General features: G+C 49.8%; 1 protein-coding gene across 3 annotated transcripts in view; it reads left to right on the forward strand.

The window, feature by feature from the left end:
• LOC126517808 (receptor-type tyrosine-protein phosphatase kappa-like) overlaps nt 1–23322 on the forward strand; it is a 472380-nt gene that overhangs the window by 411401 nt on the left and 37657 nt on the right. For all 3 annotated transcript variants that reach the window (XM_050167603.3, XM_055064334.2, XM_072285643.1), the window contains 2 exons: nt 18021–18088; nt 19279–19413. In XM_050167603.3, the coding sequence (XP_050023560.1) occupies nt 18021–18088; nt 19279–19413 (203 nt within the window). The remainder of the gene's footprint in view (nt 1–18020; nt 18089–19278; nt 19414–23322) is intronic.

Below are 23322 nucleotides of genomic sequence, written 5' to 3' on the forward strand. Positions count from 1 at the left end.
CTTATGGCTATGATCGCTTTATTGACCAAGACTGCCGTCCTTCCTTTTTCCTGGGTTTCGTAGCACGTGTATCCTCCTAAGGTTGGTGTGGTGCCCGTTTCCTGAAGCGCAATAATGTCGGGTGCCGTTTGTTGGGTGTGAATGTATTGTTGAAGTAGGCCCTGCTTCCTTCGGTAGCCTCTGCAGTTCCATTGCCATATGTCTAGATTTTCTTGTTTGCTTAAGGTTTTTCTGGTCATGTTAAACTTCTGTGTTAGTCGTGGTCGCGTTGGCGAGGGCTGTCAGTGCGGGACGGTGGTATGCCTTCTCTCTGATGTTTTCGGTGAATTTGTGTTTGCGGATCGAGCTGCATAATTCCGTTATTTGCGCTGGCGTTTGTTGTGTTGTTTGTTGAATCATCTGTTGCATCTGTTGCACCATCTGCTGCATTTCGGCTTTGAATTTGTTAAGGTTCTCGTTGCTTGGCTGCGATGAGTGCGGCGGTTGGCTTAGGTCGGGTTGCGTCTGCGGAGGGTTGCTCGGTCTCTGGTCCATAACTGCCTTCGTGTGCTCGGCTACCTGGCGTTCTAGCTCGCTCTGTCTGACGCGGGCGAGTTCTAGTTCGCGTCTTAGGGCTGTGATTACTTTGTTCGCATCCTCCTGCTGTTTAGGCGCGTTGTTGTTATTTGTGTTTGTGTCCTGTTTAACTTCCCCTCCCGAGTGCGGAGCAAACCAGGGATTTCCTGCTCCCCAGCTCACCTGGACTCCGGTCTTCCGTGCGGGTGTCTTCTGCTTTTGCTGCTGCTGCTGCTGCTGCTGCTGGCCAACCAGGGGCACCAGGGGCGGGAAGGACCGTGAACGGCTCCTCGACCGGCTCCTCGACCGGCTCTGTGACACCCGGGATCTCGAATGGCTCCGCGAGGTCTCCCCCTAAGAGCTGAACCACCGCATCTTCTTACCGCGGTCGTCCCGGCTGCGGCGTCTGCTGTCGTGGCTGCCACCGCCGCCTCCCCTGCCGCCGTGTTTGCTGCGCAGCTCCCTGGCTTTCTTTAACTTGTCTTGGCATTCTTTGGATCCGGTGACTTGGCTACCGCCGCAGATCAGGCATTTGGGTGTGCATTGGTGGCCCTCCGCCGGGTTTTGCGTACCGCACTGCTTGCACGCCCTGGCTTCCGGATTGGGGCACACGTCCGACCGATGACCTTGTTGACAGCAGATATAACATACCTGCCTCGTGGGACGATACGGGTAGCACCACATCTCGCCTCCGTAATAAATGACTTGTTTCGGGACTATGGGGCCGTCGAAGGTGATGACAGCCGACTTGGATTTTCCTAGCATTCGGGCGCTGTGAATCTTGACTCCTTGAGTCCGCACCCGCAGGTTGGCTTTCAATTCTTCCGGCTGCTGCTCTCGCATGGATGCATCCTCGATCCCCTCGTCTACCGAGTTCTCGGAGTCGGTGGTGCCGAGGTAGTCCTCATCCATCTCCTGGGCTTCCAATAAATTCTGGGGTAGTCTGCTCTTTGTTGGTTGAAAACTTGGGTAATTCGTAGGGAGGGGGTCCGTACCGGGCTGCATCGTCGCCTTGGAGCGAGCCGCGGTACCCGCGAGCGCCCGTAGTCGAGCTAAGCTCGGTTAGGCCTAGCGCCCGCTCGGCTACGCGGAATCTTCCAAGTCCGGTAAAAAGCCAAAAATTGGTCCTACCGTCTTGAATTCGGTGTCCAGGTGGTCCAGCTTGTGTTTCCTCTAAGCTCCAAACAAAATTTGGGGGCCCAGTGGATTGAGAAAGTCTGGGGGGTCAGAATGGTCAGAGCTCATTCGACGCACGTCCGCACTTCTTCGTCTTCTCTGTGGGACCCACCGTAGAAGAGTTCCTTCGCGGGGCGACGAGCATCGAGAAGATACTCGAAACGCGGAACCGGCAATTCAACCGCCGTACGAACTCTACCAACTACGCAGGAATTCAATCACTGGCCACGGACGATCTGCGCGAAACTACCAGGGTCATTGTCCGCGAAGAACTGCGCAAGGTCTTGCCTTCGTCGCAGCCTCAAGTGGCCTCGATCGCAGACATCGTGAAAGAAGAGGTGCAGCGATCCCTTGGAGTTACTGAGGTGCAACCACAATTACCGCAGCCCCATCCAGAAGCTATTACATACGCCGCCGTCGAACGCCGTCAACGCCCTCCTCCGCGACCGCGCTGGGGCCCTGCAACGCCGCAATTTTGTCGTCCGCTGCCGCCGCCATCACGCCCACCCGTCGCCCAGCGCACCTACGTGTGAGGAAGACCGACATTTGGCGAGCCCCCGACCGCCGCCCGCTCTGCTATCACTGCGGAGATGCGGGCCATGTGTACCGCCGATGCCCATACCGGGAGATAGGACTGCGAGGATTCGCCGTTAACGCGCCGCGACCACGGATTGGCGAACGACCTCGCCATATCGCCGACTAACTCGCCACCACTCAGTGGAGCCCTCGCCGTCCGTCCCGTTCGCCATCACCAGGCCGATACTTGTCGCTGCACGCTGCAGCGCCGACCATACACTGGCCCAGCCCGGGGCCGGTCTGCGAGCCCATATCCGGAAAACTAAAAGCAGCAACCGATGGAGGTGCGGTTGCTGTTCGGTTGCTGACGAAGATCCTCCGCCGCCAACGAAGACGTCAAAGAAACTACCTCGACTACGTAATGACACGCCGCCGTCACGACGAAGTCTGGAAGCAAAGAATACGCCGACGAAAGACGACCTGACGACGCCACGTGTCAGCCGCAGATCAACGCGACGCAGCCGTGATCCGACGCCAAGATCCAACTGCAACGGCAGACAAAGAACCACCGACCGCGACGTGCTTCTCGACGGACACGCAGTCACCGCCTTAGTAGACGCAGGAGCCGATTACTCCGTCATGAGTGTACCCATCGCCGCCCAGTTGAAGAAACTTAAGACTGCATGGTAAGGCACTCAAATTCGGACCGCTGTGGGACACCTCATCACGTCGACTGGAATCTGCACGGCAAGAATTACCGTTCATGACCGGACTTACCCTGCCACCTTTGTTATCCTCCAGCAGTGTTCACGAGACGTCATTCTCGGCATGGGCTTTCTGAACCAACACGGCGCAATCATCGAACTGAAGTCGCAGTCGATAACGCAGTTGGAAGATCGAGCGATACCGCCGGAGAGCTCTCGTAGTCACCACGCCTTAAGCGTGCTCGAAAGTCAAGTCTGCATCCCCGCCCCGCTCCAGCATTGTAATTTTCGTCGGCACCGAAACACCTGCCGATGTAGAAGGCGTCATCGAGGGTGACCAACGTCTATTGCTAGACCGTGAAATTTGCGTCGCAAGAGAGATCGCTCGACTGCACGGAGGAAAAACTAAAGTGTTGTTGACAAACTTCAGCCAGGAGTTCAAACACGTCAACAAGGGCACTACGATCGCGTACATCGAGTAAACTCTGGAAGCCATTATTGCGTTTGTCCTCTCGGATTCTGCCGCATCTACCTCTACGACCTTAGTTCCCGAACCAGTCTTCGACTCAAATCCAAGTCTCGCTATGATTAAGCAGCAACAGCTCAGAATTCTGCTCCGACAATACAAAGGCTGCTTTTCCGCGTCATCGAGGATTCGAAAAACACCAGTCGTAAAGCATCGCATCATCACCGAAGAGTGCACTCGACCACTGCGCCAGAGCCCTCACCGAGTTTCGACGCGAGAACGTGAAGCTATAAGAGAACAAATCGACGAAATGATCCGCGACGACATCATCCAGCCGTCGAAAAGCTCGTGGGTATCTCCTGTAGTCTTAGTGAAGAAAAAGGACGGAATCCTACTTTCTGCGCCGATATACAAGAATATGATATCACTGTAACCTACAAGAGCGGCCGAAAACACTCCGACGCCGATTGCTTATCACACGTCCCCACTGACTCGCCGCCGCAAGATGACGAGTGTGACGACGCCTTCCTTGGCATATTAAGCGTGGAAGACTTCGTTGAAGAGCAATGAGCAGACCAGGAGCTGAAAAACCTGGTCAAGTATATGGAAGGGCACACCGATGTTGTCCCTAGGGCATTTAGGCGAGCATTGTCTTCATTCTCGCTTCAAAATAACCTACTCGTAAAGAACTTCTCAACAGTCCGGGCCAACTACCTTCTTGTTCCCTTAGGGGTGTGTCCAGAAGTATTGCACGCCCTACATGACGATCCGACCGCTGGACACCTCCGATTCTCCCGGACACTATCGAGGATACAAGAAAGGTATTATTGGCCGCGCGTGACCGCCGACGTCGCCCGTTATGTAAGAACATGCCGAGACTGTCAGCGACGCAAGACACCACCGACAAGGCCAGCGGGAATACTACAGCCAATCGAGCCTCCTTGCCGACCAATTCAGCAGATCGTGATGGACTTGTGGGGACCCTTTCCGACGTCAACAACCGGAAATAAGTGGATCGCCGTGGCGACAGACTACCTCACCCGCTTCCCTGAAGCTAAAGCTCTACCGAAAGGCAGCACAGCCGAGGTGGCGAAATTTGTCGTCGAGAACATCCTGCTGCGACATGGTGCCCCAGAAGTTCTCATCAGCGACAGAGGAACTGCCTTTACAGCAGAGCTCACCCACGCCATTCTACAATACAGCCAGACAAGCCACAGGAGGACAACTGCCTACCACCCGCAGACGAATGGTCTCACGGAGCGCCTAAACAAGACCCTCGCCGACACGCTAGCAATGTACGTCAACGTCGAACACACGACCTGGGATGCCATCCTGCCGTACGTAACCTTCGCTTACAACACGGCAATGCAATGGTGCAAGAAACAACACAGATCAGGCCGTTTAAGCTGGTTTACGGCATGAACCCGGAGACGACGCTCGACGCCATGCTGCCGTACGTCACTGACGAAGAGAATCTTGACGTCGCTACCTATCTCCAGCGCGCCGAAGAAGCCGGAGAGCTCGCCCGCCTACGGATCAAGAACCAGCAGCGTACCGACAGCCGACACTACAACCTCCGACGACGCTTCGTCGAGTACCAGCCCAGCAACCGTGTTTGGTTTCGGACCCCGATACGCCGACGAGGACTGAGTGAGAAACTATTGCGACGCTATTTCGGAGCCTACAAGGTCATTCGACGTATTGGCGCACTGGACGATGAGTTCGTGCCAGACGGTATTTCGCATTCACAGCGGCGCCGCGCACGAACTGAAGTGGTCCACGTGCTGCGTCTTAAACTATTTTACGGACGCTGACGAACTTGCTTATTTTGTTGTTCTCTTTGCTACGGGTGTTTTTCTTTATTACTTTTGTTTGCAGCATCGGGTCGATGCTTTTTAAGAGGTTTGTATTGACACGTGTATTTGTTTGTCTTTATCGGGCGACACGTTTCAGCGCCTAACAAATGTTATTTTTAGCATTATTTAAGCGTTAACAAATGTTATTAGCGCAGGACGCGCCCGCATGCATCGGAAATTTCTGGAACGTTATCGATGCTTCCATCCGCTGTCTGTGACCGAACCTTGCGTAATCTGATTGCATGTGTGCGCGACGCGAATAATGTAGAACTTTGTTGAAGGCGCGCGGTTCCCAGCGATTACTCTGGGAACATTCGACGACTGATGTATAAAAGCCGACGCGCTTGACCCGCTGATCAGATTTTCGACGATCGCCGACTGTGTTCGCCGCTGTCGCCGTTCATTGAGTGTAGCCTGTTATTGAGGGCACAAGTTCGCCGAATAAAACGCTAGTTTCGGTAATTACAGTCTTGCTGCCTTCTTCACCGTCACTACTACGTCACAATATTGACACGCATACTTGTTTATCGGACGACCACGTTTCACCGTCTAGCAATTGTTATCGCACAGAGCAGGAGGCGCCTGCGTGTATCGGAAGTTTCTGGAATGTTATCGATGCTCCCATCCGGTCTCCGTCACCGAACCTTGTGTAATCTGATTGAACGTATGTGCGACGCGAATAGGGTAGAACTTCGTGGAAGACAGGCGGGTCCCAGCGATTAGTCCAAGCGATCACCGTCACTACCACGTGACAATATACTGCAATCGCTAATTTATACAATGCGCATCATAGTGAACAAGCTGCAAACACCAGCAGCTCGAAGTGCTCTGCAAATACTGGATGTACTAAATGCAGTGCTTGCTAGCATCATTTAAGCATCAAAGTTCGACAAATAGTACGCTTCCGCACTGAAGTCATAAGTGCGTCGATCTTTTAGTGAGATGCCACGGGTCTAAGAACCCGTATAGCAGACTTTCGCCGCAAATTCAAATTTACAAATCCCTTCCCCACACTGGTCATTTGCGAACCAAATACATCAACTCCACTCAGACTGTCCGGTTACAAATCTTTCGTCTCGGCCACATGCGGTGCGAGCACGAAAGTAATCATCTACATCCACACGGACTTTACATATGTCGCTAACGGGGTAGAGGCTCATGACGACAATCAATATGTCTGCCTGAATGTCCAAAAGAAGGATGTGTCATTTACACTAATTGGAGCATACATATCCCCAGCGGGTCACTTTGACAGCGAACGACTTAAGAAAATATTACTAATGAACAATGACCCTCGGTTATCACAGGTGACTTCAACGCGCATCGCCAGCTATGGGGAAGCACCAAAATTGACTCCAAAGGCAGGAGTCTTGCCTCCTTTGCTACCGACCATGATTTGTGCTGTGTGAATGGCGGCAGCCCTACATTTCTGCGAGGTACGACCTATAGTAGCTGCTTGGACTTAACATTGGTGTCACTGCGCTTTGCCTCGAGCGTCTAATGGTTTACGGACATAGAAACACATGGAAGCGACCATATTCCAACATACATAATGATTAGTGGAGTTGAGAAACGCTCCTCTACTGTCTTGCGTACAATTCATTGGTCAAAATTTAAGAAGGATATGGATGACGCATGTCGGCAAGGCCTTTTCCACACTCTCGAAGATGCAATCATTGCATGCGTTGAATACATCCATCTGCTCGCTTACAAGGTCAGCATTGGACATGGAACTAGAGAGGTTGCGTGCAGCACGCCGACAGGCGGACAGGAAGGATCGGCGTACAAATACCTTGTATCTGAGGGCTTCACGACGCATACAAAAGAAAGTTCAGCCTAGTATGGATAAATTGGAAGACAAGCGATGCAAAAGTTTCTGTCAGTCGCTTGGTCCCCGAAAATCCCTCTCGCACATGTGGAGAACGCTTAGAGGTCTTCGCTCATCTCCGCATCCAAGGAAGCCCTTTGCTGCTCTGGCCCTCTACCAACTCCGCTCGGAACTTCAAGTGGCTGAATAGTTCTGTGCACGAGTGGCTGGGTCCGTGGCCATCATCACTGATGCAGCACTGAATGACATCCGTGATGCACGTGTACCAGAAATGAACGTGCTATTTTCACACGAAGAGCTCGATGCGGCGTTGGCGACCTGCAGGCTTTCTTTGGCACCAGGACCTCATGGCATCACGTATGCTGCCCTATGCCACCTTGGCATTGACGCACTTGATGAGCTGCTCAACTACTACAATGAGCCTTGGCAGAACGGCGCCGTTCCTAAACAATGAAGATCGAGCCGCTTGATCCCCATTCTAAAACCTCGAAAGTCTCCGCTTGAGCTTTTATCATATCGTCCGATTGGGCTTTCGAGCTACGTCGGCAAAGTGATGGAAAGAATGAGTCTTGCTCGCTTGGAATTATTCCTAGAGCGATTCAGCAGCTATCCGGACGCCATGACGGGCTTTCGTCGAGGTCGCTTGTCCATCGACAACATCATTGAAATCTTAACCTGGGTCCAAAATCAAAAAAGCCTCATGCGCCTATCAGTTGCACTCTTTCTAGATGTAAAAGGAGCAGACGACAACGTCGCCCATGAGGCCATACTGAACTCACTTGAGGTTGTTGGAGTTGGTGGCCGGTTGTATCAATGGATTCGGGACTATTTGCTGACAGGTGCTTTTTCTTACAGACCGAAGACTTCAGAACATTACATCTGCCGTGGTGTGCCGCAAGGTGGAGTGTTGAGCCCTATTTTGTTCAACCTCGTCCTGGTAGGACTAGCAGAGTACCTACGGCCGACAATTCATGTCTCAATACACGCCGACGACGTTTGCATCTGGCGCTCTGCGGTGACTCGCCCTCAGGTACGAGCCAGGCTTCAGCGGGCGGCAACAATGATGGCGTCATACCTCCGAGAACAAAGCCTCAATTTGTCTATTGAAAAGTGCACAATGGTTGACTTTACGAGCAAACAAATGTCATTGTATCCTGTTTCAATCAATGGTCAAGCTGTATCCTATGTTAAGACACATCGCTTTCTGGGTGTCATCATTGACCGCAACCTCTCGCGGAGCCCTCACTGTGTCTATCTGACGAAGTTAGTTGCCATTCCCCAGGCCTTCAAATTTCTCTGCGAGAAAAACTGGGGTACACCTGTTCACTATATTATTACGATATGATCAAGCGATGCTCAAGAAACGAGCCGCCGCGAGAACGACGATGAAGTTGGTCGGTGCGCTTGGCGCGAGCGAGTTTCGGCCTGGCTGCCTGGCTCCAGTGTAAATAGCCTGTAAATAGCGTCTTCTGTTTGTGTCTTTCCACACGCAACAACATGATACAGCTGCACAGGGTACTATTTCTCGGACTCCTACGTTGTAGTCTACCAGGGTTGTCAAATGCATGCAAGACGAACTTTCGAGCTTTGGAGAGCATACAATGTCAAGCCCTACGCACGTGTTTAGGGCTGCCTCGGTGCACCTCAACAGCAGCAACGATTGCAATCGCGGGAGACCATAATATCCAGACACATGTAGCTGTCTACTCTCACAGAGCGCACATTCGCCATGTGTCAAAGATCCCCCACCATCATTTGGCCTCCCTACCAGCCGAGAGACCTCAAGCGACCTTTTCAAGAGTGATTAGCGCTCATCAAGAGTGCATACTGTCATCTTTTACACCGGCGGCGAAGCCTTCATCCTCCTTGTGGTGCCTGCGACGGCCTCAAGTGAATTTTGCTCTTCCTGGAATTACAAAAAAGTCCAATCATCCAACGCCGGCTCTGAAGCAACCTACGTTCCTATTACTTCACCAGACGTATCATGACCACATACATATATATACCGATGGTTCGACCTCACCTCTGCTTAGCTGCCGCATTCGTCGTTCCAGCTAAGCAGGTTAGTTAGATTCAACTTGTCACACATGATGACATCTACGTCGGCAAAACTTGCATATCCCGATGCCGCTATTACGCGCGTCACCGAACAGCCAACAGAGAAATGGGTCATATTTTGTGATTCTAAAGCAGCTTTTCACAGTATCAAGTCGCTAGGGAACTTCGCCTACTTGCACGCAAAAAGTCACACTATCTCTGGAGTTCATGTACCTTCATTTGCCGACTTTACGTTCGAAATGTGTTTCTACAAACAGGTCCACGGAACGGCTCTGGGAGCTTCTACATCGGCAACCGCCGCTAATTTGACAATGGAAGCACTTGAAAGTCGAGCGCTCTCTTCGTTCAGCCCTGCTCCGTAGGCATTTTTTCGCTACGTGGACGACTGTTTTTGCATCATTAAAATAGCAGCAGTTCAGTCGTTCACTTCGCACCTGAACATCGGGTAAGCAGCGATCCAGTTTACGGTGGAAGAGGAAGTCGACGGCAAGTTCCCGTTCCTTGATGCGCTGATTGAAAGAAAGTGGTATACTTTGTCGTTCGGAGTTTTCAGAAAGTCAACTCACACAGTACGCTACTTGCACTTCGGCTCCTTGCAACCTGCTTCTCACAAAAGGGCAGTGGTTTCCACGCTTCTACGACGCGCGGAGAAACTCTGCACGAGACAGGAATACTACGCAGCCGACGGAAGCGCTGTATGGCGGTGTAGCCTGTGGTTACCCATGTTCTTTCTTGAATGATGTTAACCAACAAATGGCACGTCCACAGTTACCCTACGCTGCCTCTAGTGAAAAGCGCGCCGGAATACCATATACCCCGTCCACAAGTGAAGCTCTAACCAGTATTCTGCGTTCTTACAATGTTCAAGTGGCACACATTCCAAGCGAGAAACTGCGACAATCGCTCTTCAATGTGAAGGACAAATTACCAAAAGAGAAATTCCCAGGTCTTATGTACGTTGTCCTATGCGCGGATTGTGACTACACGTGTATATTGGCAAAACTGGTGACCTTGAAAGGCGTCTTAAAAAACACAGTTATGACGTGAGAAACGAAAATGTGAAATCCAGTGCTTTGCATGAGCATGCCGCTTCAAGTGGCCACGCAATCTACTGGGGGAAGGTACGTATCCTTGCCAGGGAAAAGGGGCTATCTCGACGCCTTTCTCTTGAGTCGCTCATGATTCAGATTATGCCACACACTTTGAACAGGAGCGATAGTAATCTGCCGTCAATGTATGCGCGCTACCTATGTCACGTATTCAAGGCTATTGAAACGAGCTGTTCGAACACCTTTGCATAATTTACCTGTGAACGAGACTCTCGTGTGGAAGCCGAAACGTCTTCCTTTTTAAAAGTTTACTTTGGTCGGCGTAGTGCCCCGGGATTTGTCTACCTTTTCACCAATCAAGTCTTTTTAGCACTCAGAAAGCACATAAAGCTACCAACGTAAGTGAAGCCTCGTTCTAGCCCTGCACTTGCGCGTTAGGTCGTTAAGGTGTCCTCCTGCGGTGCGAACTTGTGACCCTTTAGAAGGAGTCAGCGCTTTCTTCAGTTTCCTGGCAAGCTCACTACTTATTACCGATTAATCTGCACCTTTATCCACTAACGCATTCACTTCGCAACTGACAACAAACTCACGTAAATTGGAAGCAACGTCGCTCTTACAGCATTGGTTTCCGAGTCCGTCATCATTGTTCGCAGTCACCGATAAGATTCTTCGGTTTTCGCGTCGGCACCGGCCTTAGTTCCCCAGGTCGCTGATTCTAGTTTTCCGACTCGGGCTCTGTGAACAGCGTCTTGGGGAGCTTGATGACGGACGGGGGCTCGGTGACCGATACGTCAATGGCGCCGTTGATCGAGTTTGGTGTTGCTGATAGGCAGATGGGAAGCTTTGAAGAGTAGACAGGCGCTCTTCGATTTCATGTAGACGCTCATCATTTAGAGGGCAAGGTGCGTTCACCGGAAAACCACGAAGTCCTGCGAGGCGATAGTAGCACAATCTGTAGAGGTAGCGAGCATCACAACGGTGGTAGCAAAGAGGTATGTTGTCAGGAGTGCCATACATCAGCCTTGCTGCCATAGATCAGCCTTGCATCGGCTGTTCCAAGATGCAGTGGCTGTGACATCAGCACGCCTGGGAGCTTGTCGCAGCACATCGCCATATGAGACGCTCGGCTGGCGCAGCGGGTGTGCTTCGGGCGGTGCACTGAGCTGTGGTTCCCGGGCCGCCTGTCTGACCTCTCCGCGCGAACCACCTCTGCCAGCTGAAAGAGCGTTCGGGACTTCTGGTCAAGCCGTAGCCTCTGAAGCTCAATTAACACGGCAAGCTGGGCGAGTTGGTGATTGAACGTGTGCCTATGGGTGGGCAGCGCAACCCGGACGAAAGACAATCGCTGTGGCGTCGACAATAGCTGTGTGCGAGTGCCGTGCAAGGGTGGCGTCTTGGCATCTTAGCCATGGTACTTGTCCACAAGAAGTTATGGCTTTGTGCGGAATTTTCCACCCCTCAGTTGGCCACACCAGAAGGATTTGCATGACCTTGTGGTCCGAATAGATGAGCCAGGCCAGGATGCTGAGAGACTGCCTCATGTCTGTGCGCAGTTTTATGAAAGGAACACAACGAGAGAGCCGTCGATACCACGAGTGGTCAAGGTCAGGCGAGTCTTCGCTGGAATTCCTCTGGAACAGCGTTCGCCGCACCCTACCCACCAAGGAGAAGAAGCCGAAGCCCACGACCAAAGTGCTGAACCTGACAGATATTGCCGTTCCACATAAGCACATGAACATTCTTGAATTAGGCCCAAAGTTCTGCCTAGAGCCGTGCCTAGACTCAGTCAATAAGATAGCCGCTGTTAGATCAGTGTCCGAGCATGTAGAAGAAGATGAAAAATTCAGGTGTATTTCTGAGTACGTTGACGTGTTAGTCAGATCTCAAGGAAATCGGATGGGCAGAGTGCGAAAGATTCAACCCGTTGTGCAATTTTTAAGAGAAAACAAAGTGAAAGTACGGACCGCTGATAACGAAGAGTACTTTGTCCGCCTAAGGAAGGGCAGTTTTCGGAGAAAGCCTCAACCGCTTTAACAAAAAACTTCATGCAAGTACGCGTTGAACCCAAGAAAGTAAAAGATCAAGCAAAAAAATTGTTGCTGTAGTTGAACCTTGAGCGTTTATCCAGTACAGTGAACAAAAGCCAGGGGTTGAACCTCGAAGTTTTCTTTACGATAAAAACGCATAAACCTGAGAAACCTTTACGCACAATTGTGTCTGAGAGAAACAGATAGTAACACGTAGTCTCTGGTTATATTCAGAACTTAACAGGGCCCCAGCTAGAAGACCCATTCAATGTAAAGAACTCAGAAGATGTTATTAGGTTTTTACAAGAAGGGGTGTAATCAGCATGTACAGCGTTCAGCATCGACGTCAGAGATTTATATTATTCCCTTCCTAGAAACCAACTGATCAACACAATCAAAGATTGCATTATGGAAAACGACGAGTTAAAGTTTAGGAATAAGAGTGACGTCCCGGTTCAGTCTTTTCTCGAACTCTTGGTTTTTTGTTTAAATTCCATGTTCGTTATCTGGGATAATGAAATTATGATTCAGAAGCAGGGGGTCTGCATTGGCTCCCAGGTCGCACCAAATCTTAGCGAGATCTTTCTCGGCGCTGTTGACCGAACACTCGAGAGCGTCCTGTCAGAAACACATGGTAACACGTAGTCTCTGGTTATATTCAGAAGAACTTAACAGGGCTCCAGATAGAAGACCCATTCAAAGTAATAAACTCAGAAGATGTGATTAGGTTTTTACAAGAAGGGTTGTAATCAGCATACACAGCGTTCCGCATCGACGTCACGGATTTATATTATTCCCTTCCTAGAAATCAACTGATCAAGACAATCAAAGATTGCATTATGGAAAACGACGAGTTAAATTTTAGGAATGAGAGTGACATCCTGGTTCAGTCTTTTCTCGTACTCTTAGTTTTTTATTTAAATTCCACGTTGGTTATCTGGGATAATGAAATTATGATTCAGAAGCAGGAGGTCTGCATTGGCTCTCAGTGCGCACCAGTTCTTAGCGAGAGCTTTCTCGGCACTATTGACCGGGCACTCAAGAGCGTCTTGTCAGGAACACTGATCAAGTGCTTCAGTTTTGTTGATGACCACTTGGTAGTTATCCGCTCTCAAAATAGTTCAAAAAATATTGGAGTTATTCTCCCAGCCTTTGATAAAGAAGGAATGGGTCTCAGATTTACACATGAATTGCCGTTAAATAATGAAATTAAATTCTTGGATTTGCAGTTAAGACTAACTGCGCAACATATTTGTTGGCAATATAATCACAGGACAAGCAAACAATTCTAAACTACGAGTCGGCACACTCAAAACTAGTGAAAAGAGGAAGTGCTATGACTTGTTTAGGTTCTGCACATAGAAAGTCATGCCACCACCTCGCCAATCTGAGCTTTTCGCAACAACTCAATCGTCTAGAGAAGACCCGCCACGTGTGTCAGTAGACTGTGACGAATCCTGGGGTCCCCGTACCGCAAAGCACCCTTTTGTCAGGGAAGCTCTTCTTGCTGCAGAGAGAGACCATGAAGATCCGGCAAATCAACGAACAATGCAGGGGGCGCCAAACGTGGCCAGCCCTGCTGTCGTCACCGATCCTCCAAACGAGGCGCATGGTGGATTAACGCCGCCGTAGTCAAGTTCTCCAAAGGTAGTTCATGGTTGGTTAGCGCTGTCGTTCTCGCTGGTTCTCTGAAAGGCGCCGCCACCGCGGATCGATCGAAACACCTGCAGCGGGCTGAAATGGCTTTGCAGAGCAGTGCCCCTGCAGGCCGATCCTAACAGCACACGGAGTGGCAGTTGACGGCAGAGGGCAATCCAGTTCTTCTACCCCTGGTGCTCTGCGTGGCCCAAAGACTGTCAGTCAGCGACCTAATCGAAAGAGTAATTGTCCAAGTTGGCGAATCAATAAGCTTTTTGTTGTTGTTTTATTTGTAATTATGAGCGACGCATTTTTTGTTAGTGATTAGGCACGTATCGAGTTTCATCGCTTTTCATTTTAATACTTTCGCGGTAAGAAAGCAATATTTTTTAAGGTCTTGTTCGTGGATAGAGTGTAGCTTTTTTTAAGGTTTGAAATGCCACTACGAATTAATTTAGAGTAGAGCGGTTCGCAGAGCCCAGCACGTTTCGCATTTGAGGCGCTTGTACTGGCAGGTGGCATTGACCGAACGAGCAACTCGGCACGCGACACTGATCCCTTGGACCATTTCGATCGTTGTAACAAGTCATGTGATTCAAAGGGTGCGCGTTTGTCTTCTTTTTTTTCAGTGGCTTGAGAATCACTCGCCACGTGTGAGAAACGTTAGCTCGGAAAGGCGGAGTTGGAAGACATGGGTCACGTTACCGGAGGAAGATTCCAATTCTTCAAATTTCGTTCCATTCGTGCCGTGACCCGACTGACAGCGGTCTTAGGGCCGTTTCGCGGGGGAGGGACAAAGGCAAAGGTAGCTAAAAGTAGCCTACTCATGGGCTTGCCCGCTCCTCGCATGGCACGCGTTTCAAATAATTGTCCGTTGTGACAGCTGTAAAGTATGTCTGCTAGATGGTCGCCTACTGCGACAATGTGACTCAGTCGAGCATATTTTCGAGTTTCACTGCACAGCGGAGTAAGGAATTAAGAAAACGCGGTTGTCCTCAGCTGAGGCGGTTCAATCATTGGCAGGGCTGACTTGATTCAGGCACTTGGTTTATTCTTATTTAGTTTTTTTTTTCAGTTCTCATTTTCTTGACCTATGTATATTGATAAGCGTTTATGCCTCGAGAAGGAACATAAAAAGTTTTTTTTTTTTATTGTTGCGTTCTGAACGGTATCCGTTTGTTTGTCGATTGCCTCAGAGCTACGTGAGTTGCGTGAGACACGATTGAAACGAAATTGATCAAAACGTTAGTCACGCTACTATTTGAACTTTCTTCAGGGTCGTTTGCGCGGTGGTCCTCTACGGCTGCCTTTCTGGCGCTCGCTGGTTCTAACCGTGAAATTAGTTATGGGAGAGGGTATAATTACCTGGCATATTTTAGAGTGGGTTGTGTGCTTGCCTTGTCGCTGCTCGGGCGCTGTACGGATATGATCGCTAAATGCCACTTACCAGCCTACGACCTGCATCCAACCATCCCTCCAAGATGGTCATTGCCCCTGGACGTCATCCTCCCAGCGAGCCCGGGACTTCAAACCGCAGTTGAGCCTGCTGAGTAGCCAAGGCCTTTTCAAGGGGCACCGATGAGCTGCCCCCTGCGAGCCCTTTTCCTGGCGGTGGACGGGCTCTTGTGATCGGCCGTTCACATCGCGACAACCTCCCGTCACGGCTAGCGCGATTGTGGGGAACGGGCCAACGGCCTCGTCAAAATGGTTCTCAAAGCGGATGATTTATGGCCAGCACGGGAGTACCTCGGTCAAGAGAGGTTTGGGCAACTAGCAAGGATACGGCCCTTCTGTCAGCCGCACGAATTGGCGCGTCCACACCGGAGTCAGTGCACGATCCCCTTTCCCCTGTTTGTGCCTAGTGATGTGCGTGTGTTTCCGACAAAGCTCTCTTCAAAAAAAAGGGGGGCAACAGGCGTCCGGATTGGTGGGACCTGATGTCACAGGTCTCCTGACGCCGGATTGGGGGAGGTGACAGACCAATGACCACGCAGGGCATAAAAAGAGCAACGACTGGCAGGAGTTGTTCTACATTGAATTTCCTTGTAGATATGTAAATATAAACATGTTTGTAAAACGTTCTGGATATAGGGCCCAGCCCCACGTTCCCTTTCTCTTTAACGAACAAAGTACATTCCACGTCTTCGAACCCCCATTCGCAAGAAAGCGCAGCGTCGAAGCACGAACCGACAGGGTGCGAATGCGGTCGCTACGTTCATCTCGACGATGCGGCGACTGCTGTTGCATTCCAGACCCTCTCCAGTGAAGCAGCTCGCCGGGCGATATCTGCGGGGTGGTCACTCGCGGCTTGGCGACGACGGCTGAAAGCCTCCCGCGCAACGCTCAGAGAAGACTGCCCGGCCTCCGTCTCATCCATGGCCAAGCTCGCACTGACTAGGCGAGCGCGGCGCTCCTCTTAGCCAGGCGCGCGGCGAATCACGTGGTCAGGCAGCGACCCAGCTGCGAAGAGCGCATCCGCCAAGCCGCCGATGGCGACGGAGCTCGGCGCAGCGAGTAACGTGATACGTTGCCAAGGCTACGGCGCAGCTACGGTCAAATGGTCAAATTGCTGGCGATGGCGAAACTCGGCTGGACGCGATTAGTCAAGCTTTCGCTTTAAAACTCGGGGGGGGGGGGGGGGGGGAGGCTCACCATGTAGGCGACGACTGCTGCGCTGGTGAACAGGAGTCAGGTTGACCGGTCCGGGCAGTTGCCGTGCGTCCGAGCTGCTTTCGCTGGTTCTAGAAGGGCTTGATATCACACCCACCACCTCCACGATTAGCTTAATACACATTTGAGTGAAGGTACTTTAATTAGTTCACGTTGGGTGAACTTGTGCCCGATAAACACCTAAGCGACAGTCTCACTCCCACGTACAGTCTTTTGAGCCTGGGTTTCACACCTGATCTTTTTCCCTCGTGGCCCGCGCTGACGGCTCGTTGCTCCATTCCTACGTGCCATGTGAGCCCGTGTTGCCCACTTCCACGCCGCTACCTTTCGCACGTAGCCGTGAACAACTGGACGGGCGCAGGAGGTGGCTCAAGCCTGTGATTTGAAGGCACCCTGTGTCAATATACAGACTTGAAAATTTCGCTGTACTTTGCCCACAATAAAGAGAATAATAAATTGCTGGCGCCTGCGGTTTTCGCATGGCACCTGCGAACCCTTTTTAGGCGTTTCATACGCCTTTATTTAGGCAAATAACGAGTGTCCTAGCAATTTCATTTTACCCTATAATTAACCATCAAACGTAAACACCGAAGCACCGCTTTCGGCTCCTCGGAAGCTTTCTCGCATTTGTGCGCACCTGTCTTCCGTAAAGAAAACCGAGTGTGTAAAGAACCGCGTAAAGTGTTTCTTCAAAAAATGCTCCGCTGGCGTCGTGTGGAAGGTACTTTCTAGACTGCGGCAAGGTACCTTCTAGACTGCGTTGTATAAATGACCGCCTGTGAGAGCATGCTCTTTCAGTCAAGAATGGGACTGACTCGCACATGCCGTATTACTGCAAAGTGTGCACATGTGAACCATGGCATGAAAACACATGTGTGTTACGAAAAAGTAAGGATACGGTGGCACGGGAGCTGGCAGAGGCGATGTATATCAGAACGTGTAGTGACCAGTGTATCAGCGTTCAGTCATTGTCTCTTCACGAAAATGAGTTTACTTCCCTGGCTGATAGGATATTATTAGCTTTGGTTTCTATCTCATGTGACCTCACCTGTGTATGTTCCTGTTCCCATGCATGAAGGTATATAAGCGTAGCATCGGGGAAAATAAAAATCACTTGCGAGTGTGCGCCTGTCCGGGTCTTTTATTCTGTTGTCCGTGACTTATTTTTTGCGCCTAAAACCGTTTCTAAAAGCCATGTACCATGTAGCCCGGCAGCAGACGTTCCTAAGCAGCGGATAGTAAACACCAAGCCCACTAGCGGGACGCACCTCAGCCCCTGGGAAAGGTGGCATTCGTTGCACGGTGGAAGTAATGAGTCCTTCTCGGGTTAAAAACGTCACAAGTTGTGTGGCTTACAAAGCTGCAAATCGAGAACTTTTAACTGCACAGATGACGTAAAAGGCCGAACATCCACTCTCGTCAAATCTGCAACGTTCTGTCGTGGTTGCCTTGAGACCTTGTTTTGTTTGCTTTTTAGATGAAGACGGCCGACCAATTCTGGGGGCAGGAGCATCGTCCGTCTACGTCAACGCCGTCTACACCAACGTAAGAAACAGTTTCTGTACTAGGCTTTCGTATACAGTTCAACACAGGTCAGTGAAACACATCGGGACGTCTTCTGGCCTTAGTATATGCATCCGAGCACAAAAAACGTCATTTTCCAGCAATGCGTTCTAGCTTATTTCCCCAATGCTAAATGCATCACAGCTAAAGCGCTATTTATTTTCTTGCATAATGAGCCTTCCAATCCGAACCCGTTGATTTGGTAAGCCTTAATTGTTTCATTGTGGATGGGATGCGGCAACTTCAGGCCATACTAAAAGAAACCTATTTGTACAAAAATATTTCACACTCCCACTAAGCTTAAGCGCCACAAACATGTAGACATATGCACCAACGTGCCGAAAATCATACCTTGATGAGTTACAAGCATGCCTTCCTTCAAACTGCAACCTTCGTTTGCAAAATGCCTCATAGCACAGCAGCCTTTTTAAACGTTTCGTGAAAATGGCGGGAAAGTCAGATTCTTTAGAAAAGAACACGACGATACATGCCGTTGTTCAACGTAATAAGCTCCTCTATAGCACCTCCAATTTTATCGAGGATTTTTGGCCGGCTTTCGTTTGGCCGTTTCCGTAATGATGACATTTTTCACTCCAATGTTCTCACTTAGTGAGTGAAGGCCTCAGTGCGCGTTTTATTCTGATTTTCAACTCTCTTCCATTCCTGCCCTGAAACTAATCCAAGACATATGGTAAAATATATGATGGGTTAGACCGAGACCTCAGTTTATGATATAGGGTTCTGTGCGCACACACAAGAAACTGCCACCATTGCAAAAAAAAAATGAAAATGTGGCGGGTAGCCCCCGACGTTACTCTATTCAGGTCAGAAATGCAGCTTCAATGTAATGGTAGGGTGAATATATAGGACGGATTATTCATTCGCTTTGTTAGTACAGGTTCAGCTTCGTAGGAATGGCACTAAAAAGCACGACACATGCGTGATAGGTGCGGTATCTCGGGAGTGTTTTTAACGTTATGTGATGGGTGTCTATCGGCTCATGCTAGAGTGGTACTATATAAGTCTTGTATCACCTTGAGAGCATAAAGTCGTTAATGACAGCTATCCCGTCTTCTTCTACTATGCGTCGTCTCGTTTAGCGTCATAGATAATGGTATACAAGTCACATTGTTTCGCATTTGAAATATGAAAAAGTGTCCAACTCTCGGCAGGGCTACGCGAGCAAGAGGACGTATATCGTGACGCAGTATCCGCTGATCATCACAGTGGAGGACTTCTGGCAGCTCGTCTACGACTCCGGGTCGCAGACAATCGTGCTTCTCAACGATGTCGATGCCAAGGATGAGGTGAGGCGGGGGTATTTTTCTTTGTATTTCTTCTTTTCCGACGATTTATACTATAGTGATACTCCAGCCGAATTTTCATATCTACTTAAAAGTAATTATTCAACTTGCTTATTATTGTTATAGTGGACAAGATGTCAATCGAGCGGTTGCAGAAAAATCGCAAGACGAAAGTAGGTGTTTCCAACAACGCGTGTTTGCGTTTTGCGACAAATAGAAAATGTCCGCGAAATATGAAAATATCGTGCGGCTGCGCGCCCATGCGCATGGGATAGCAGCTCCATCAAGCAGTGTCAGCCGGAAAACTGCTCATCTCGTATCGGCTCGACCGTGGGCGATAACAGCACTTCTATTCTTTCCACGACTCGTGAACAGCTCCGGGCGATTACTTCGCACCGAGATCAAGGAAATATGCTGCCCTGAATGGTGAGCTTGGGATGAGAAGCTTGCTTTCCTACTGAGACTGTTTGGTGGTGCGGCTATTACGTGAGCGTGAGTGGGCAATGAGGTGGTATTTTTCATTTTTCACGAGTTTTCTAAATTTGGCTAGAATAGTAAACACGCTATGTCTACTTTGCTGGAAATACTTCATATTGACCCGTCTTAGGATTCTCTACAGCCGCCTAATTGACGTCTGGAAATTAGAACAATGACAAAGTGAGATAACTGCGTTTGATTAACTATTGTAATGCCAGGGATGACAAAGTAATTGGTGGTTTCTCAATAACACTCTGGACAATATTGACTCGGTATGATTACAAGATAATGATACAGCTTGAATGATGTTTGATCCGTGCTGATGTACCACTTGGTGCGTACTATTTCGAACGCCCTGTACATGTTTAGCAGCGAGACATACTACGCATGGGCTTCTGCGCGAGCAGTCACTTGCACTATCTGTCTCCATTTTGATGTCAAATTTAAGTAGGTCACTCCACATAGGGGCGCTCAGTTATTCCTACGTGGCTGAATGCGAAAGCATTGAGACTACCGCACGATGCTTACGCATTACGCCACAACGCTTGTGGGTTCGACTTCCACTCCTGGTCGTGGGTTCTACTGCCTTAACTCAACCTCAATTAAGTATACCTTACGTAAATTCGCCTCAGTTATCACCAAAGGTGGTGCTTTCGAGTGCCTTAAATAAGTATGCCTTAATTACGTTGGGCTTATTAATACCAAAGGCCGTGGGTGACTACCACTAAAGACCGAAGGTTCGTAGCCTTAATTTATTAAAAAATCGTGGCTTCGGCGCCTTTCAAAGGCCGAGGGTTCGTAGCCTTAATTTACAGCAAAAGTTGTGGATTCGACCCCAACCAAAGGCCGAGGGTTCGTAGCCTTAATTTACAGCAAAAGTCGTGGGTTTCACGGCCACCAGAGGCCGAGGGTTCGTATCCTTAATTTATAGCAAAAGCCCTGGGTTTGACTCCCTCCAAAGGTCGAGGTTTCGTAGCCTTAATTTAAAGCAAAAGTCGTGGGTTCGACTCCCTCAAAAGGCCGATGGTTCATAGCCTTAATTTACAGCAGAAGTCGTGGGTTCAGCTCCCCCAATGGCTTACGTTCGTACCTTAATTTACAGTATAAGTCCTAGGTTCGACTCGAACAAAAGGCCATATGATTGTAGCCTTATTTTACAGCAAAAGTCGTGGGTTAGACTTCCACCAAAGGCCGAGGGTTGAGAACCTTAATTTACAGCAAAAGTCGTGGCTTCGACTCCCAGTAATGGCCGAGGTTCGTAGCCTTAATTTACAGCAAAGGTCGTGGGTTCGACATCCACAAAAGAACGAGGGTTGGTAGCCTTGATTTACAGAAAGCCAGAGGGTTCGACTCCCACCAAAGGCCAAGGTTTCTTATCCTTAGTGTACAACAATATTAGCGGGTTTGTTTCCCACCAATGGCCGAGGTTCGTAGCCTTATTTTACAGCAAAATACGTGGATTCGACTCCAACCAAAGGCCGACGGTTCGTCGCCCTAATTTACAGCAAAAGTCCTGGGTACGACTCCCACCAAAGGCCGAGGGTTGGCAGCCTTAATTTACAGCAAAAGTCGTGGGTTCGATTCCCCCCATTGGCCGAGGGTCCGTAGCCTCTTTTACGGCAAAAGTTGCGGGTTTGACTCCCACCAGTGGCCGAGGGTTCGTAGCCTTAATTGATAGCAAAAGTCGTGGGTTCGACTTTGCCAATGGCTGAGCTTCGTGCCTTAATTTACAGTAAATTCATGGGTTTGACTCTTCCAAAATGCCAAGGGTTCGTAGCCTTAATTTACAGCAAAAGCCGGTGATTCGACTCCAACCAAAGGCTGACTGTTCTACTACCACCAATGGCCGAGGGTTCGTAACCCTAATTTACAGCAAAATTCGGGGATTGGACTCCCACCAAAGGCCTACGGTTCTACTCCCACCAGTCGAACCCCCAACCAAAAGCAGTGGGTTCGTAGCCTTAACTTACAGCAAAAGTCATGGGTTGGACTTCCTCAAAAGGCCGAGGATTCGTAGCCTTCATTTAAGAAGGCAAAAGCCGTGGATTCGACTCCAACCAAAGGCTGACGGTTCTACTCCCACCAATGGTGGAGGGTTCCTAGCCTTAATTTACAGCAAAAGTCGTGGGTTCGACTGCCTCAATAGGCCGAGGGTTCGTATCCCTAATTTACAGGAAAATTGTGGATTCGGCTCCAACCAAAAGCCGAGGGTTCGACTCCCCCTAAGATCGATGGTTCGTAGCCTTAAATTACAGCAAAAGTCGTGGATTCGACTCCGCCAATGGCTGAGGTTTGTGCCTTAATTTACAGTAAAAGTCGTGGGTTCGACTCCTCGAAAAGGCCGAGGGTTTGTAGCCTTAATTTACAGCAAAAGTCGTGGGTTCGGCTCCTCCAATGGCTTACCTTCATACCTTAATTTACAGCAAAAGTTGTAGATCCGACTCCCATCAAAGGCCCAGCGTACGTGGCCTTACAGCAGAAGTCCTGGGTTAGACTCCCACCAAAGGCCGAGGTTTGGTAGCCTTCATTTACAGCAAAAGTTGTGGGTTCGACTAACCCTTTTTACAGCAAAAGTCGTGGCTTCGACTCCCACCAATGGCCGAGGTTCGTAGCTTTAATTTACAGCAAAAGTCGTGGGTTCGACTCCCACCGATGGCCGAGGTTTCGTAGCCTTTTTTACAGCAAAAGTTGTGGCTTCGACTCCAACCAAAGGCCTAGGGTTCGACTCCCACCAATGGCCGGAGTTCGTAGCCTTAATTTACAGCAAAAAGTCGTGGGATCGACTCCCCCCAAAGACCGAGGGTTCGTAGCCATTATTTACAGCAAAAGACGTGGATTCGACTCCAACCAAAGGCCTAGGGTTCGAATCCCACCAATGGCCGCAGTTTGTAGCCTTAATTTACAGCAAAAGTCGTGGGATCGACTGCCACCAATGACCGAGGTTCGTAGCCTCAACTTACAGTAAATGCCATGGGTTTGACTCCCACCCAAAGGCTGAGTGTTCGTAGCCTTAATTTGCAGCAAAATTCGTGGATTCGAGTCCAAGCAAAGGCCGATGATTCTTAGCCTTAATTTATAGAAGTCGTGGGTTCGACTCCCCCCAAAGGCCGAGGGTTCGTATCCTCAATTTACATGAAAAGTCGTGGGCTCGACGCCCACCAATGGCCGAGGTTCGTAGCGTTAACTTACAGTAAGAGGGGGGGGGGTCGACTTTTGCCTAGGGTTAGTTGCCTTAGTTTACACCAAAAGTCCTGGGATTGACGTCCCTCAAAGGCCGAGGGTTCGTAACCCTGTTGTATTATCGCGCGGTCACGTCGCCAACGCCGGATTTTCGCGTCATGGGCCATTTAATGCTTTCGGATCAATAAAAGATAAGCAAGGTGGTTAACCTAGGGACACGATTTTTATTAGTCATAAGAAGCCAACAAGCACTGA

The sequence above is a fragment of the Dermacentor andersoni genome, chromosome 11 (assembly GCF_023375885.2).
Source record: "Dermacentor andersoni chromosome 11, qqDerAnde1_hic_scaffold, whole genome shotgun sequence".
Taxonomy (NCBI): domain Eukaryota; kingdom Metazoa; phylum Arthropoda; class Arachnida; order Ixodida; family Ixodidae; genus Dermacentor; species Dermacentor andersoni.